Below are 19,509 nucleotides of genomic sequence, written 5' to 3'. Positions count from 1 at the left end.
GGAGGCCTTGAATTATGAATATAAACATCATCAGCAGTGGTTTACCCATGGCATTTCTTGAGCATTAATCAGCATCAGATAAATAGAATTACTAAACAATTGGTATAAGTTGTGTGAAACCACAATGAATGTAACTACGTACTAAGCATGTGTTTGGATGGCTACTGTCAGAGTGCAGGGAAAGGTTGACTGGTCATATGGTATGCAAGTTTGTCTCCAAGTGCATCTTCATTTGAGTTACACATATAGAGCAGATTAATGTGAAGAATAATAGCAGATTAATGTGAAATATATAGCAGATTAATGTGACAATAATGTTTTGAACAGTTACTTCTTAACAAATTAATACTTCGATGGTCCTGAAAGTGGCATATTATGTCAGTGTTAACTTTGAGTTAAAATCAGATTTAAAATAGAAAATGAATATACTGGGACATTGAAATAAAATAGAAGAAAATCAATCCATCTGACTTTATCAATAGAAGACATTAAGCTTATGAGAGAAGGTACTGTGAGCAAAGACCAAAGAGTTCAACACCCTCTGAAAAATCATTAGTGGATTCTGAAAACATATCACCAGCCAATCATTCAGTTTAAAATCAAATTACGCTGTGTACCCAGCAAGTGAATAATGGGCCCTTTAAGTGTCCAAAACATTGGTTGACACCTTGTTGGTTATCATTGACATATCTCAGATTACAGCTGTCATGGAATGTGTCCTTTAGCTTGACGTCACCTGGGGGGCTGACGAGCTGCGGGGGTGAAGGCAGCACAGATAGTGTCTAACATACCTATATATGGTAGAGGGAGGAGAAAAAAACACTCGAAAACCGGTAGCTGTGCCTGCCTATTGACCTGAGTAAACAAGACTTGACGGAACACCCGTATTGATTTGAATAGGATACTTGTTTGAATATTTCCTCCATGATTTAGTCACTTAGCTTAAGGTTGAGAATATATCAGGTTAGTATTGAGTGCGTAGTGTGCCTCATAGATAATAGAGGTATTCTTTGCCCGGACCTATCTCACGTAAGGTAAGGTCTTGATATTTGTCTCCATTTATGTGTTGAATTCCCAGGGGTTTTGTTGACATTTTGTTGAAAGATATGAATTTGGGTTTATGTTTGCAGTGTCCTAGTTTTTATATAGGTCTGTACACACTGACTGAGTGATTATGGCGGTAGGTATTGAAAACTTTTATTGTCCCCGAGACTCAAGTATTTATGGAATCTCATGATCACCAATTTCATCTTTGTGTTTGTATCATACAAATACTAGTATGGTGATGAATAGAAAAAAATGTACAAGTTCAAGTCGTATAGGATGTATGGACAGGTGGATTATAGGATAGTTTTAACTCAAAGCATTTAGACAAGGTACCTGTACACTGTGAGTAAAACTTGATTCCTGGACTTGATTCCTGGACTGGCACTTGTAATGTTTTTTTTTCTCTTTTGAAATCCATTTGTAAGATTTTCTTCTTTGAGACATCAGATTGATGTCTCATCAATAGTATCTTATATAGGTGATGTCATGATGCATATTTTCTCAGGTGAGAAATGTGACAGGTTTATGCTGGTAGAAATATTTGCTATCATAGGAATTTTTCATGTGTAAAGTCGGTGTTTACTTTAGTTACACCTAGCATTGGACATCCATTCATTTTTTTTGTATAAACTGTAACACCTGGTTTTCTAGAGATTGGAAATGTCTCATTGTGAAGCACTGATCATTCTGACAGCACTGGTTCATAAAAAAGAAAGAATTTAGCTCAATCTGAATAACATCCACTGTATGTTCTCTTGGTTATAGCTTGTGAAATAAACTGATACTTCAGTCAATATATATTGCATCTAATGGTCAAAGTTTATCAGGGAATGGGGCTGTGATAGGTGTGACAACTTGATGTGCACTTTAAGTCATGTGCCCCCCCTCCCCTCTGCCTTAAGGACTTACACCCCATTTCCATAGATTTTTAGATCGATCTATCCCTGTGGGGAGTCTCACTAGATTACTGTCAGCTTGGCCGGCTTAAGCGTCTGTCCCGCCTACTAAAAGCTGTAAGGGGGTAATTAACTATGGTGCCCGCTCGGCTGACTGCAATTTAGCGTGAACCCCCAGGGAGTTAGGTCGATCTAAAACCTAATCTTTAGATCGATCTAAATCTCTGGGAAAGCACCCTTATTCAGTTCTGTAAAAATTGCATAAGTGATGAAATGTTTCAATGATATGCTTCTAAGTTAAATACAATTTTTCTATGCAAGTAGTGAATGCCAAAGATAGCAGTCTCCAGTGACATGTTGGCACACAGATACATGCAAATATGCACGCTCACCAAATTGCATGTTCTTAATCATATGTTAGATTAGTCTCTTTAAAAGATAAATGACAGTTTAACAAAGTATCGGGTACATGCAAAAACAAGTACCAGATCACTATATACAGATATGCTGTGATAGGGGAAGCCTGTAATCCTTTGATCTTTCCAGGGTACAATCAGCTTTTTGTTTAATACATCCTTCTGTCTACTTAATTCATTGATAATTATATATGGTTTTCTTAAAGTGACTGCTAAAGATGTACAGGACCATAGGGCATTTCCACTGGTCTTGGCTGATACTGCTGCATATCATGGTTAAGTAGGGGTTTTAAAGAGCATGCACCTGTATTAGGGTGTAATTAGAGGGTTACAGTGTGAAGGTGAGCAAGGCAACAAATTATATAGCTATTTGGATTTAAATTACACAGCTGTTTTACTGTCAGGGACTTGTAGGACAGCTGCTTTATCAGATCATTTTGTACATGTTCCAAGTTGGCACAAGTTCTGTCATTAGCCAGGACCAAAGTTCTGAGGTATGTAGGAGTTTTGTTTTGAGTCAGTTAAAGATATGTGTGATTTATCACCATCTTTCCCATAGAAAGGGACATGACCAATTATAATTTTATTTACAGAAGGGACTTACCTGTTGACAAATAGTTTGAAAGTTTGTCTTTCAATATATTGAGTAAGCAACAGAAAGAAATCATTAAAAAGGATTATATTTTTATTTGTAATTAAATTGATATATTTATTTCCCAAACGAACTGAAGTACATCATCATGTACATCAGTTTATATTTATATTGATTATGATTATCATGATAATGATGATTCAAACAATAAACAATGCCAAATATAAACAAATAGTCATGCACTTTGAAACAAATCTTATAATTACAAAAGTTAAGCATAAGATCATTGAAGCACATGTTCTGATGATGTGCAAGATATAAATTTTCTATTTGATAAGATGTCCTACAGAAAAGCAAATGCTTTTGTATTGAAATGCTCTAGATTCCATTCATTTCTTCTTGGTGTTCCCCCTACACAGTGCCATCCAGTGGCCTGTTGCACAAAAAGTCTGAAGTTCTTAGCTAAGAACAAAAAGTCTCAAGCTTAGATAAAATTGGATAGTCTGCTATGCAAAGTCAATTCCGCAGTATTGGTTTACTAGTAATAGCTTTTTAAGAATGATTGGGTCACTGTAAATATATTTGACATACCTAGCTACCAGTAAGTGTGCTACTTTCATCGCTGAGAGCAAACACTTTTATCAATACCATCACAATTTGCTCAAGGGACCAAGTAAAAAATGAATGCAAAAACAAGGTACTAGTAAGCAAACATTTAGATTCTTTCTGAAATGCAATTATGTCAACTATGTTTTAGTAGGCCAAGATTTTAGCCCCAAAACTAACTTTACACTTTTTGTGAAACAGCCTCTAGGGTTAGTGGAGCTGTGTTGTAAACAGATTCCACATTTTTAAAGGTGTGTGTGTGTGTGTGGGGGGGGGGGGGGGGGGGGGGGGGATAGAATCAATGTTTTAGGCATTACAAAAAAGCCATGTTTAAATATGATAGAGGTGGTAAGTTATGCAGTAGTCAAATAAAACCTTGGAACCTGGTGATCTTCTTTAGTAGATAATATTGGATCATACTGAAATATCCTGAAACCACTTTTCTAATGATTAGCACTAGCATTCAGTATCATTTTCGTGTTTACTTTTCACAGAGGTATACCTGTTTGATAGAATGATTAAGCTGATAAAGCGAAGTTTTAAATAGTCTTGTTTTGACATTCAGGTTATAAATTTAGAAGCTTACATTTTCTGAAAACAAAATTCACTAAATGTTTTTGAGTCCATGACAAAAAAGTTACTAGTTAATTATTCATTACACATGATGATATGATGTTAGTGTCATACAGACTTGTTTATAGTGTTTTAATCAGGAGAGCATGCAATCTATATATAGGTTGATATTTTTTATAGTTAATGTGTTTGCTGTTTCTACTCTGTATAACATCAGAGAAGCATGATAAGGGCCTAGGTATGTGAGATCAGATTGCGGTTTTATCGGGCATGACTTTGAAGTTGTAGACCATAATGGAGATCATAACCTTCTGAAATCCATAGGTTAATGAATAGTGCATCTATTATTCTCTTTTTATTGCTGTGGCATGGAGCATTGGAAAACTGTAGGTTCACCTGCTACTGTTGGGTCATACGATAAGATAACTTATTAGCGAAATTACTGCATAATTTTAGACGTAATCAAAATTTTGAACTGTGTCAGTTATGAATTTGGCTTTCCCTAGCAAAGTAAAGACCTGCTTACCATTTGTCTTGAATTTACTTTGCTAGAGCAAATTTACCCAGAGAATTCTGTAGTACATACTTGGCTTGGATGTACTAGTATATAGAAATTTGCATATGTGTTGTTAGTGTTGTTGCCAATGATTTTGATTTGCCTCACAGGCAGATCTATTTCTTTTCAAATCCATTTTCTCTGACCTTCTGAATAATTCTCACCTGAGACTGAGAAAAAAATTGTATAGGAAAGTATTGGGTTTCATGTATTATCATTCTTCACAGGCGTTTGCATGCAGCACATTTCTCAGTCATTGTGTATCCCCTATCGCTGTAGTTGCTGAGCTATGTTCCATCTTGTGTCACTGTGTGACAGCTTATAGTAAGTGGGAGGGTTGTCAGTCCGGTACATCCCTGACAGGGATTTTACATTATTTATCATCTGTCTTAATGCCCTTGTTACCTTATCAAATTATGCACTTTGTATGGCTGATAGCATACATTTTCAGAAATTAGACAAATGGAATTTACAAAAATAACAACCAGAGGGACATCTGTGATTAAAAAAAAAACTAAGTGAAGTAACCCGTTTAACTGGATTGGACTCAGATTCCAGTTGTAAGGCCTTGCGGCTATGACACATACACTCTGGACTGATACATGATGGGATGCATCAAGTCTAGTTCACCCAACACCAAAATATTGTCAGATCTCACGCTTAATAAAGCCACAGGTGCTCTGATGCTGTCCCAACATTAAGTAAGTGCAAAAAGACCTTATGGAGGAAGGATACAGTCAGTTGTCTGATAAATCACCCGACGTGTATTTATGCATTTAAGATTGACACTTACAATTGCGGAATGGGATTTTAATGGGATATTAATGTTTTATGGAGATTGTGCAATACAGAGGTTAATGTGACTTAGCAGAGATCGGTGGGAAAAGAGTGTGAAGGCTCAGTGGTGACGGTCATCTCTTTTGTTACCATTCCGTCTGGCATATGACATAAACTTACTGAGCACTTTCTAACTGTCAAGGTAAGTGATGTATGAAAAACACCAACCTTGTATGATGCACAAGATGCTTCATATTCAAATATATTTCAGTCTCACCAAACTTAGTGGTGTATGGTTTCAAAATTATACAGTGGCGTAAAAGATGATAATAATAATTTGAAGTTATTAGTAAGGTGATACAGAACAGTTCAGACATAAGGTTTCAGAGCGAGAGACGACTGGTAGGGGAATACATGATTTTTATCCTTCTGCCTGTATACATTTGAATCGATATTGTTACACTATAATGGGTAATATATATAGTTCCAGGCCATCACCAGAAGCTGATCTGTTATGTTAATTCCCAGTGCTGCAGGCTGCAAAACAATTGAAGAAAAGTGATTGATGGGACTGTTTGTCATGTTTCCCATAGTGATTGTGTAATAAAACATATACTAGGAGTTGGAAGTACTACTGTATTCAACTAACTCTATTCCCTCTTGACAAACCACATCTTAAGGCCAAATGGTTGATTTTGTAGTTTCAAGGGGTGCCCTGTTGGCTTTTGTTTCAAAATGTTATCTTTTTTGTGTGAAATATATTATTTAAGCATATTTATCTTGTCATCAACATGACATTAAGATTTACAGGTGTATCCGTAAATGAATGAGAAGGTAACAATTAAAGTGTATATATAAATTGCATTGTCCCTGGCAGCAAACAATTATTTTTGCTTTTAAATGTTTTTATATGATTTTATATTGAAAAAAATTTATATCAGCAAAAAAGAAAAAAAATTCTAGAAGTATATTTTAGATTGTTTTGTATCTGATTATACTTTCCATCTGCTTATCTGACAGGTAAATCTGACGTATGATAATACCCAGCCTCTAATCATGCAGGGTCTTTCCTTTCTCTTTAATACATGTACCATGCACACAAAAGCATGGGGCATAATTTCCATCTTGATTTCTTTTTCCCATTTCCCCCTCTTATCAGAGTGCCCACGCCACTTTGTTATGGAAAAAACTCTGTGATAGCCATAGCCATAGCACAAGACAAGGCCCCTGCTTTCAGAGTAAGTAGTTCGTAAAATCATAGTAAACTCCAGGAGAAGGTGATTAGATTGGCAAAACTGTCCAAAGGGATTTGAATCTCAAGGTAAGGATTGGTTGAGGCTGTGTGGAAGAGGCTATATATCTGCTTGAATACATAGCTAATGGTGGTCATCTTTCATTATCCTCAGGTATACCACGTGGATAACTTGATTTAGTAGCTACTGAGTCTGATTTTGCAGTATTATTGCTGTCCCTGCAACTGTATTGCTGTTACATATAGGTACAAGGCGCTGACAAGGATTTTATCATGTTGACTTCAATTTTTTGCATGTGACCTTAGAAATGTGATAAAGAGGAAATTAAATTTGGAATTTTTGCTCTTGGCAGCAGTGGGTATATATATAACTGAGAGCACTTGATGTGACAGCAGTGATATGATTAGAACATTTTTTTGTTGTTTTAAGGCTTATAGTCTTAATAATCGTGAAGGATTATCATTTTGGCTATGGTATCATATTTGTTGATTATCAAGCCATTGTTTCAAAGTCTTAAAGTCCTATACTAGTACAAAAACAGCTATAGAAATGAAAGTTTGAAGACATTAAGCATGACTATATCTTTGATCAGTTTTGGATATTGGCCTGAATAATTTGTACTGAAGAAAGCTTTATTGAAGCAGGAAAAATTATAGTTATTCCCTTCTAGATCATTGCTACTGGCAGTTGGAAATCTTGATTGTTGTTCGGTTACTATCTGTCCTTTGCATTAGGGGTAATCTTGATATAGTCAAGCAGTAAGAAAATCTATACACGGATCAATGGGTAATTAATAAGCATTGATTAGTTCTGTGCAATTTTTAGACACGAAAGGGCTTTGTTCTGATAATTCTCTGCTCTTGCAGCAGAATAATTTGGGGTCTTATTATGTGGTGTGTGATTTTTTATGTACAGACACAGATGTGTCTGTACATATAGCCATCATCTGCGTCTGTCGTCGCTGTCGTCGCCGCCGTCGCCGTGCACTTTTACCGATAACACGATAAGTGGAACACCATTTTGCCTTTTGATTTGAAACTTACAGAACTGATGAATATTCATAATACGCAGGTCGAGTTCGAAAATCAGCATGATTGGGTCACTTTTAGGGAATTTATGCTGTTTTTTCACTTTTTCAGCATATATGCAGCACCGATAACACAATAAGTGGAAAACCATTTTACCTTTTGGCTTGAAACTTACAGAACTGATGAAAATTCTTAATACGCAGGTCAAGTTCGAAAATCAGCATGATTGGGCCATTTTTAGGGAATTTATGCTGTTTTTTCACTTTTTCAGCATATATGCAGCACCGATAACACAATAAGTGGAAAACTATTTTACCTTTTGGCTTGAAACTTACAGAACTGATGAATATTCATAATACGCAGGCCAAGTTCGAAAATCAGCACGATCGGGTCACTTATAGGGAATTTATGCTGTTTTTTTTCACTTTTTTCAGTATATATGCAACACTGATAACACAATATAAGAAAAACAGATTGGCCAATTGTCATTATACTCACAGGAGGGGCCAATCTTACTAAAACGCAGGTTGAGTTTGAAAATCAGCATAATCAGTCCATTATTTTAGAAGTTATGCTGTTTTTTCACATTTCCTCACATTCAATTCTTAGGCATGTTAACAGTCTCATTATTGAACTAATAAGATACATAAAAGTGTTTGTTTGACATTTCCTGCATCTTTACAACATTGTTAGTTGATTTTGTAAAAATGATGGTAAACTTGTTATCATGTATTGTGTAATAAAGTGTCAAAAATGGAAATAAACTCATATCATTGCAGTTTGTCAGATGCATTCATCCACTATGTTCAGAATCTCAGAATGGAGGAAGTTGGACATTTAACACTGTTCTATTGATACTTTTCCCATCTCATCAATTTTCTTCATTGGTCATAAAAAAAATGGCAGTAAACTGTTTATTTTGTTTTATGTTAAAAAAGTGTTAAAAATGGAAATAAACCCATTTCAGAACAGTGCTGTCTTGTTTACATTTTGGCATTTTCAATATGTGACTTTGAAGTTCCATGGGCCTGAAGACTTTTGCTAGTTACATTTTCTGAATAACCATGATACTAATATTTTATAATTAAAAATGGATGGTCATTATGCTGTAAAACGTTATGTAATATTGCATCAAAATTTGAAGAAACCCCTATTTTGGGCACTGCTCTCATGATGACCATTTAAGGAAAATCATGTCACTTACTGTTCTCAAACTTACAGGAAAGAAACATGGGACTAAAATACAGCTTCAGTAGGCAATGCAGTCTGTTTGGTAAATTTTTCTGGCAATGAAACAGTTTTTTGTGAAAATTTAATTTTTCACATATTGGCATTTCCAAGGTGTGACTTAGAACCTCCATGGGCTTGAAGACCCATGCTAGTCACATTTTCTGAAAATCCATGACACTTATATTTTATTTTTAAAAATCGATGGTCAGTATGCTTTTAAGCATTATGTAATGTTGCATCAAAATAGAAGAAAACACAATTTTTGGTGCTGCTGCCTTGATGACCATTATGGGAAAACCGTGTTACTTATGACTGTCAAACTTTCAAAAAAGAAACACAGGACTAAAATGCAGCCTGAGTTAGAAAAGCAGTCAAATTGGCTTCTTTTTCTGGAAGTTATACATTTTAGTGTAATATTCATTATCTTTTTGGCATATTCATTGTGGGACTCGGAGCTCCCATGGACATGAAGCCAAATGGTAATCATATTTTCTACATGTCCATCCTATTTATAGTCAATAAACAAAAATTGGTGATAATTATTCTCTAATTTATTATGTAATGTTACATCAAAATTGACAACAATCTTTTTGCACTGCTACTGCAAACATTATGAAAAGAAAACTGTGCTACTTATTATAATTTTAAACTTACAAGTACGATTTTTAGGATTGGCCTTTCTCCTGATTGTTTCAATGTCATTCTAATGATGACAGTTTGAAGATAGCAGGTTGAGGAGATGGACATGCAAGGCGATATTTAAGACTATGTTATATAGTCTTAACTATCGCCTATTATTTGTTACCCAGAGCTTTAGAGGTACTTGTTCACCTTGTTCATTCTCAAGCATTAGCCATTTTGCCCAATTAGGAAAATAGACCTTTTTGCCAAAACTGTTCACATATTTTGTTATAACTTTTTCAAGTAATTAACATATTTTTGATACAAAAAAGTTATTTAGAAAGCAAAGTCTTACTTTTGTTTTATTTCTGTTAAGGGTGGTTATTTATTAGTGCATGGATAATTGGCATGTTAACAACATCACACCCTCTACATGCCCATTTTTTTGGAGCCAACAGATAATAAAACGTCCAATTGGACGATGATTGGTGTGGTCATATTGCTTAATACCATAATTAAGCTCTGATGAAGCTGGCGCGTGCCTTAGCTAGCTGGCAGTTGCCAATATTATCATCGAGAGTCTGAAGCTCAGATGCAATAATTTGTGAGATTAACTTTATTTCATCCCGGAATATAATTTCCTCAAATCCGATTTGAAGACAGATGCTTCTAGTATGTGGTTTTTTAGGTTGATTAGAACTTTACCTAATCAAGCAATAAATGAGCAAATCTCTTGTGTGTTTTTAGCATTTATCAAGGGCCACAGAAACAATCATCACCGCAGAAATTATACGTTTATTGACAGATGGGAGAACTGCTTTGTTTCCAGTTAATGCAATCCTGGAAACCTACTGGTTTTTGCATGAGGTAAAAACAAAGGTTCTTGTTTCTTATATTCTCACAGTGTAAAAATACAATACTTTGTATGTGTAACAGTACCTATATTATTAATTGAAACAATGGGGAAGTGAATCATGCGAGTGTTTACTGACGCCAAGAAAATTAGCAGTTTGAGTGGAAAAGTAAGAGGATATGAGGTTTAGCACAATGCTTATTTAGGTGCATAACATTAATAGAATGGGGCCTCTGAGGTGGACATTTACCATGATTTGTGTTACATTGTGAAGTACTGTTCCCCAGCTCTGCTTCCATCAGCTTTGTATTGAGCTATGAATCAATGGTAAGATTTTCCTAATGTGCCTTGCATGTATTTCCTTATTCACATGCGGTGCCTGCTGTCAGAGCAGCCTAGAACACATCTTGGGGATTTTCTGGAAGAAGGTAATAGATTGAATTAATGCATTCATGGTCTCAGTCTGTATGTGAATGTAGCGCATATTTAAAGCAATATGTTGTGTTAAAAGCAGCAGCTGAGGTATATCCATTACCAAAACTCTATGTGGTTTTAAAAAAAGGCATTGCGTGAGGACTTGAATCTTACTTTATGTATGGAAATGGTGTTTTCTTATATTAATTTAGTTTAGATCTGGGTGATAACTTGTGACATGTACTAGTACTTGGCAAGAGTTTTATGATAAAAATCATGGCTGCACTCAGCTGGGGTGATGCAGGTTCAAAATTTCCTTCGACTATCATTTCACCAGAAAGGTGGTCCCAGAAGAATTGTCTGGTCTCTGAAACCACCCTCATCACTTTATAATTGCCTGTTATGGACCTAATAATAAGATATTTTTATACCCATCATTTCAAAGTGCTGATCAAGTTAGAACTACACTGTAATTTTTTATTCTCTAAAATATGGCTGACATGCAACATTGTCCTTAAATATCTTGGGAAACTTTCAAGGGCAGGTTACATTGGAAGTGGAATTATAAGGCCGACAATATCTTTGTAAGGATTTGAATATTTGATAAGTTTATTTTTCCATTGGTAGAATGCACAGGATGACGTTGTTTTAATAATTAAAGAACATCCTCTATATTTTCTGTAGGAAATGAATAATTAAAGGGACAGCACCACTGCACTGAGTGCTGCATCTGATTTAGCTGATGAAAAGCACCCAGTATCTCTTGGTTTTACATGTCTGTATTTTGAGTGTTTCTTTGTCTGAGGGGGCGGATATGAATTTCTGCCTTGATTTTGTCACACATTTTTGTGGTTCATCCAGTGCTCCTAAATTTCTATGTTCTTCACAACATTATGTATGTTGCCCGTCAAAGGAGATCCCAGTTCAGATATTACACAATCAATTGTGCTGTATATGGTGGTGTTATTAGGTGCTACAATGCCAATCATATGCTTTATTGCATATCCTTAAATATATTATGTTGAGTGCATATAGATAGCATGTTTAACTTAATACATTAAGTCTTAATGATAGCTCTATACTAAACTCAGTATTCCTTTTTTTTTTTATTTATAGGATTAACACACTCTCTAACTGTTTGTTATTTTTTTATCTGGATCCTATTCATAAATGTGGATTTCTGTCATCTATAAATGGCAGAAATTCAAATAATGATCCGATAATGTGTTTAGATACAGTTTTTTGAATAAATCAGTAGGTTAATGTTGACATTCAGGGTGAAGTATCTAAAGCACATCAAATTTCTGTTTTGTAGTGTAACATGCACCAGTTTTTTTTACTCCTTTGCCTTAAAGGAAAAAATATAATACTGATTTCCTGATGTTTTGGAGAGGAAGGAAGATTAAAGAGGGATCCACTTACATTTAGTTTTATAGACTCATTAATCTTAATTTTACTTCCTCATCAGACTCATCACTTAGTATATTTTCCCTTTAAAATATTTCAGATATAAGCCTGTGAGTGTATCAAAGAGACAGTGAAGATGAGTTGCCCCAGATGTGGAAAGGCTGTGTACTTTGGAGAGGAGGCCAAAGCACTTGGCAAGAAATGGCACAAGACTTGTATGAACTGTGGTAAGCACTCATAATAGAATTACACATATGTTTGACCTCACAGTGTCTTCACATTGTGTCAGAATGTCAGAAAGTCAGTTTACAATAACCCAAAAATGTCTGTTGTTACATATTCACAGTGATAAATATTGTAATACTGTGTAATTGGTTTTTCATTGTCTCTTCTGTTGTGAGGATAGAAAATTAAAATCGCTTTTTAAAAGTGTTTTCTACCTCTGAGGCTTGACTTTTGGGTAGAAAACCACTTTAGTCTCTTTAAAAATAATTCAATTTTTAATCATAATTATGGCAATGATAAAATACTGATTTTTCTTAATGCTGAAGTATTGTCTAGATTTTATCATCAGTCAATATGAACTTTAACTTTATTTTCTTTTTCCTTGCAGCACAGTGTAACAAGAAGTTAGATAGTTTTACCATCAATGAACACGAGGGAGACATCTATTGTCGAGGATGCAGTGCGAGGCTGTTTGGCACCAGTCCTCCATTGAATAATTCCTCCAGTCTCTACACTAATGGAAGGTAGGCAGTTGTGTGATGGAGAAAGTGTGGGGAAAGCACAATCTCCTCATGTGATTGTGTTAGTGAAGCACTATGCTGCTCTGTTGCAATAAGGGTCTGCATACTGTTTTCCTGCAGTTAAATATTTGCCTTCAAGATATACTGTGATACCTGGGACCTCTTCAAAAAGAGTTTTAACATATTAGGCTTAACTTAGCCTACTTAACTCAGTTAGCTAGCTCTGTAAGTGAAGGCAGTGCTGGCGCAATTTAGGGTAATTTGAAGCATATATAAATTGCTCAGTCTGTGGACCTCATAGTTTTCCCCTCGTGAGAAAAGAGGGAGGGAGCTGGATCTGACATTATTATGAAAAGAGAGGAAATGAATCTGGCATCGGTTTATACTTTTAAATTATATATAAATATTTAAAAACTTGATCCTCATAACAATTCTACGAGAAACTTCTTCATTTTTTTAAAGTGAATATTTTCTTTGTTGAAAATTTTGAGGTAATGTGTATGTGTCAAAGCATCTCATTTCCAATGTATTTTATAATCATGTTTCGATACTGATATATTGGCTGTGCCACAAACAATTCAAAACTTTTGAATACTATGCATTCAGTAATGGCCATGTTTGTCAAGTTTAGCAGCTATTCTGCTCTTCAACTGTGACAAACAAACATAGTTAAATCAGATGGTAATATATTCTGACACAGAGTCATGTCCTTTAATCCAAATATAGCAGTGTCCTCGTTGATTCCACTTTTAACTGTTTGTGGAAAACACATTGAGTCTGCATGAGTCACATATTGTGTCCTCACCTTAAGGGGGAGGAAGAGGGGAGATTTTTAATTGCAATGAATCAAAGGCTAATAAGCTGTACATTTTTTGTTACAATATTCATTAAAAATATTCATTACTGAAAAACTTAATAATCTTTGGATAAATAAGACCACACAGGTGACAACCCTGGTCTCAAAAATATAAACCTAATAAAATTTGTCAACCCCCCTTCATTAGCCTCACTAAGGCATTGCTATGTGGGCTGCAAGTAGCTATATAGTATGTATGTGTAGCAGTAGATATCAGAGACTCGCTGGTGAACCACTGCTACTGAAGTCTAGCAGACCCTGACAGCATTAGACACCTTTTAACTGTTAAATAGGATAGAGGAGTGTTTTATGTAAGTATTAAGAGACATTAATTAGGAAGATTTTGTTTATGTTAGACAAGGTGAGTTAGTTGTCTAGGCAATGGGCACAAGGTTGTAGCAACAGGTGGAAAAGCTTTCTACATCATTTCTACATTCCAGAATTCAATCATGATAATATTCAGTTCAGAACATTGATTTCAGATCATAATATCTTGGTGTGTTGAAGTATCCCAATGAGAAATCATTGTATATGTTGAACTGAACATAGCCAACAGAAGGGGGAACTTATCATTGAAATACTTTAATACTTGCTAGTACGGGCATTTTGCTCACACAGGATTTAGCATCATGGTCAGGTTAGGTCATCACATATTTACGCAGATGGCAGGGGTGTAATGACATTGTTATGGAGTTGTGATTTAGATCACCATTAAAGTATCCAGTCACTCCACCCACCATATTAATGTGGTTGGCATTGGGTGTCTGTTTTAACAGCAATATACAGGCAGTATTCTTCTCACATACGTAGGCTTGTTATTTGTGTCACCATACGCTTTGCCTGTAGGCAGACCACAGCAGTCTGATACAGTTATTGTGAAAAGTTTAGGATGTTTCCCTGAAAAAAATATAAAGATCTTGTCTACAAGTGCACTGAATTTATGCAGCTTTTGCTGTAGTATGCAGTGTTTTGTTACTAGAGGTAATTTATGTATATAAACATATGCTGAAGCAAACTACTTCCAAGAGAAATAATGTACATTTAATGTAGGTATGTATGGGAAGTTTTTAGATGATTGGCAACCTATTACATCAAGCTGGCTCAGTTAGATGTCAGACAAAGGCTGGTTTGATATGGACAGGGGTGTGCGTCTGAGATGTATATATTTTAAAGAGATCACAGTTATATTTAGCTAAAAGTATATTTAAGTCCCAAAATACAATTGCTTAGATGAGGTTATTCCTTGTGTAAACCATACTAATTTAAAAGCATTTCTACCATCTTGACTTCTTAATCGAATGAGAGAGAAATAGCAAAAAAAAAAGGATGACATTTTATACTTAGAAATTCAAGGCCATTTTCTCCATAAATATTTTCCTCTCTCCCTTTGAAAAAGAAAGAGAAGATAGACAATTATGCCTCAATAGAACTCTCTTGACCTTTACTGATAGGAATAGAACTGCCAATCGTTTCATGAAGGATAAACTTCCTAGTGTTGATGATTATGCTATATGCACTGTGGTGAGTCTATCTGGACAAACAAGATTATGATGGTTTCATTTTCAGTTCTGAAGACGGGTTCTTTATTGTTTGTCAGAAAAAAGGTCAAATGCCCAGGATTACATGATACAAATTTATACTGATAGGAAAACACCAGTGGTATGTCATCCATAAGATACGAAATTCTGCATTGTGTGAGTCAGAATCTTCATTCAGTCCAGACTAAAACCTAGAAAAATACAGTTAAAGTACCACTGTAATTCATAGTCACAGGGCCTAGAATATATTTGCTTATGAGTTGTGATATTATATCCTTCTACCATGTTATGTTAGGTGTGACTGTGTGTCAGGTAAGACATCTGTGACATTGTATCAGGTGAGGCATTAGTGACATTTATCATACTGCTTGTGTAGAATTTAGTGTTGGTATTCCCCTGATTTTGATTTTATTTCTCTTTTCTTCCAGTGGCGGCCACGTGACCAGTCCTCCTGTCAAGATGAACATAGGTGGTGGTGACCGCTGCCCGCGCTGTGGTAAGGCAGTCTACCATGCAGAGAAAGTGGTGGCCAATGGCAACTCGTGGCACAAGCTCTGTTTGACATGTGGTAAGTTTTACAGACTTTGAACATGTTATGTCCCCACAGATCTGAAGACACCATCATAGAAATCTGTGTTGGATGCTACATTCTCAGAATACTAAGTGACCATCTTCTCTTTGAAAATGGATCCTTAACAAAAGAAGGGCTGAAAATGACTATGAGGCTGAATCAGATCTTTATTCTGAAAATTTCAAAGTATTTATAATAAATTATTATTAATGGAAGGCAGATTTTAGTCTACCTATATAAGCACAGTGTGTTATTGTGAAATTGTCAAAGGCATATATGTCAGTATACAGGATGGATCCTACTGTGAATAGGCAAGGCTGAGGCAAGGTATGCACCTTGAGAGATAGCCATCATTACAGTAACACCAGTGGCAGATAATTTCCGAAGGACTCATTGTATATTAGCTCACAAGTTAATGGTTTGGGGATAGTTTGAGATATGTTAATACTGGTTTCATTGTGTGTAGGCTGTCTGACAAAGTACCTATAAATTGGACATATTTAATGTGTAGACAACTGTGTAGACTGTGAGCCGCTAGCTCCACGGTGCTTTAACTGTCTCTTATTGCTTGGATATAAAAGTAACCAGATGCCTCAGATCTTCCCAATCAGATGATCAGATTTCTTTTGTGTTTGTCTAGAAATAAGCAAGGGAAGTGGAATGTTATAATAGCACATACTGGTACATCCCGTCTCCTACAGCACAAGCCAAATTGAAAAAGTGTCTGGAAATGTCTTCAGACAAAAAAGCTTTCTTATTTTTTCTTTTGTTAAGTTGACTTTTATTAATTCCACTGAATGTGCTGGTCTACATTTGTAGTAAATTTGGTATTATCAATTGCGCTTTTTAGCTAATTGGGTATGCAATAAATTTCTCAGCCCAGCCTAGTATTGCCAAAGATTCTTACCATTTTAGCATTGGTCCATTTGTCAGTTTGCCTCAGTCTTATGGAAATGTTCATGAAGCTTACTCTATGGCCATTGTTTTGTTTTTATGTATGGCACACTACAGACATAGTATCCTGTTATAAAACCCATTGAGCTTCATATAGTGGTCATAAAAGATGGTGTGTTTAATGTGATATGTCCTAGATCTAATAAAAACCTCATTTGTATTCTGTGAAAGATAAGTTGTAGCAGGACATTTGTCACTTATGATCAGTGCTTTAGGTAACAAGTTTATACTGTCAGTGAAGTGCATGTGGAGACATTCTGATTGTTAAGAGAAAAGTTAAATCAGTTGTAAAGTTGATGAGATGTAATGAATTTAGACCCATTCTGTTACTTCAGTACTAAGAAAATTTGAAATTTGGAATTGTTTATTTTACTTGCATCACATAGTTCAAGGAAAATATCAAAATTGCTGTAATGAAACACTCCTACTAACACTCCATAAATGCTGTTACTTACTGTTCTTCAGCTAAGTGTAAGAAGCTTCTCGATAGCACCACTTTGACTGAGCGTGAAGGGGAGGCCTATTGTAAGAACTGCCATGGAAAGCTGTTTGGACCCAAGGGTTATGGCTATGGTGGTGGTGCAGGTACCCTGTCCATGGATACTGGAGAACGTACTTATGAACCAACCAGGAGGTGAGTTTATAAACACAGTGGTGAGAAAATATCTTTTAACTTGACTTTTGCCTACTTTGCTCTGAAATACTGCACATAGATGTTTGTAGGCATCCTTCACCACCCTTTCCCCCTATAAAACTACGAGTATGTCACTGAAAAAGAAGGGAATATTGGGATTAAAGAGCCTGTAAAAACTTCTGCATTGGAAATAAGTGGACTTATAAACTTATCTCCTGTCATATGAAATTGACTGTTTTCAACTATAAAACATGAACATATGGCCTTACACTGTGCCATATATCTTATATCATCAACATATCACATCATATAGTACATCATATCCTGAGCTTCTACTATTTCTTCCCTAGCAATGTTCCTGCCACTGCTGAGGCCTACAATGCCCCAAGAAGACTGAGTACTGGTCAGCCTCCCAGCAACGGTGGAGGAATGAAGTTTGGCGGAGCTGACAAGTGCCCTAGATGTGGACAGAGCGTGTACGCTGCAGAGAAAATGATTGGAGCTGGATCGGTATGTGGCTGATGTTTCTTGAAGATGTTAAACTGTGATAAAAATTGACTGTTTTTGGTCTGTGGGTTTTCTAAATTTAATATCTGAAATATTGTGACATATTTAGAACATTATTTTGAATTGGTATTTGTTTAGTCTGAACAGATACAATAACCCTAAAAGTTGTTAGTATGGTAAAGACTTGAAAATTTTGTCGGTAGACTATTTTCCGCCGATGTAATTCGAACTTGAAAATGTAGAAGAAAGTATTTATCAAGAAGCAAGTATTTATTTGGCATTTTTCATTTCAGTCCTGGCATAAGAGTTGCTTCAACTGTGCCAGCTGTAAGAAGAAGTTGGACTCCAGCAGCTTGTCAGATAAGGATGGGGAGATCTACTGCAAAGGTAAACACTATTGCTAGTGAGTTCATTGGCTGTAAATTAGTTCCCAATTTCATCACATAATAAGTCCAGGTACCTATTGTGATGTTGCATTGCCAGTAATTGAATGTAGTGCTCCAACAGCTAAAGAATATAAGTTTTGTAAAATGAAAAAAAATACCCTAAATTCAGTTACTTTATCATCAAATGCTATTCCCAAAATTTGTCAATTTGGTATTAAATTTTATTCTTCTTACAGCTTGCTATGGAAAACACTTTGGGCCCAAAGGTATTGGTTATGGCATTGGAGCAGGAACATTACAGACATAGACATCATTTTGAAGTGATTTCTGAAGAAATGGATTGGATTACTTGTTTATAATGACATAACCATGGAATCATAGAAACCTGATGAGTGTTTCAGTAGGACTGTATTCATCCATTTATATGGACTTTTGTACACAGTACTATTGACAAAAATAAGTTAAAGAGAAATTATATTCTTGTTACAGCTGATGAATTGACCTAAAGGAAAAGATGTTACTTTAATGATTTAAGTCCACTTCATGAGCATTTTGGTAAGACTGAGACTGATTAAACTGTAAGGGTTACTAGTACATACATATGCACACAAATACACGTGCCCATTCACACACACCAAACAGTTTTCTTCATTATTTCCACTGCAGTTTTCACATACATGTGCAAGGGCGCGTGTGCGCGCGCACACACACACACACACACACACACACACACACACACTGCAATATAATAATGATATTTTATTTATGTTAAACCAAATGCACTTTTGTTTATTTCCACTGCTTATATTCTATTCTTATATTGAACAGTAGGCATAAATACAACTTTATCAAATACATTTTTTTTTTTGCAAGCATAAGATTGCCAACGTTAACCGAAAAAGTACATATTATAAAAGTACATACGAAACAAAGAAAAAAATGCACCAGCTCTTGCAAATAATCATTTTGAAGATTATGGCTTAAAGAAAACAATGTATATATTGTATTGTATGGTACATAAGACCTGGTCAAGATGCTTTTGAAGCAA

General features: G+C 35.5%; 1 protein-coding gene across 1 annotated transcript in view; it reads left to right on the top strand.

The window, feature by feature from the left end:
* LOC106168603 (muscle LIM protein Mlp84B) overlaps positions 1-19,509 on the top strand; it is a 28,467-nt gene that overhangs the window by 971 nt on the left and 7,987 nt on the right. The window contains exons 2-8 of the mRNA XM_087009958.1: positions 12,370-12,496; positions 12,883-13,018; positions 15,838-15,977; positions 17,400-17,568; positions 17,919-18,078; positions 18,369-18,462; positions 18,698-18,766. Coding sequence (XP_086866084.1) covers positions 12,406-12,496; positions 12,883-13,018; positions 15,838-15,977; positions 17,400-17,568; positions 17,919-18,078; positions 18,369-18,462; positions 18,698-18,766 — 859 coding nt within the window. The 5' untranslated portion in view covers positions 12,370-12,405. The remainder of the gene's footprint in view (positions 1-12,369; positions 12,497-12,882; positions 13,019-15,837; positions 15,978-17,399; positions 17,569-17,918; positions 18,079-18,368; positions 18,463-18,697; positions 18,767-19,509) is intronic.

This window comes from Lingula anatina, chromosome 1 (genome assembly GCF_051362555.1).
Source record: "Lingula anatina isolate TDL-2025a chromosome 1, LinAna3.0, whole genome shotgun sequence".
Classification (NCBI taxonomy): Eukaryota; Metazoa; Brachiopoda; class Lingulata; order Lingulida; family Lingulidae; genus Lingula; species Lingula anatina.
Note: the sequence above shows the minus strand (reverse complement) of the source record. Positions and strands in the feature narration are given on the sequence as shown.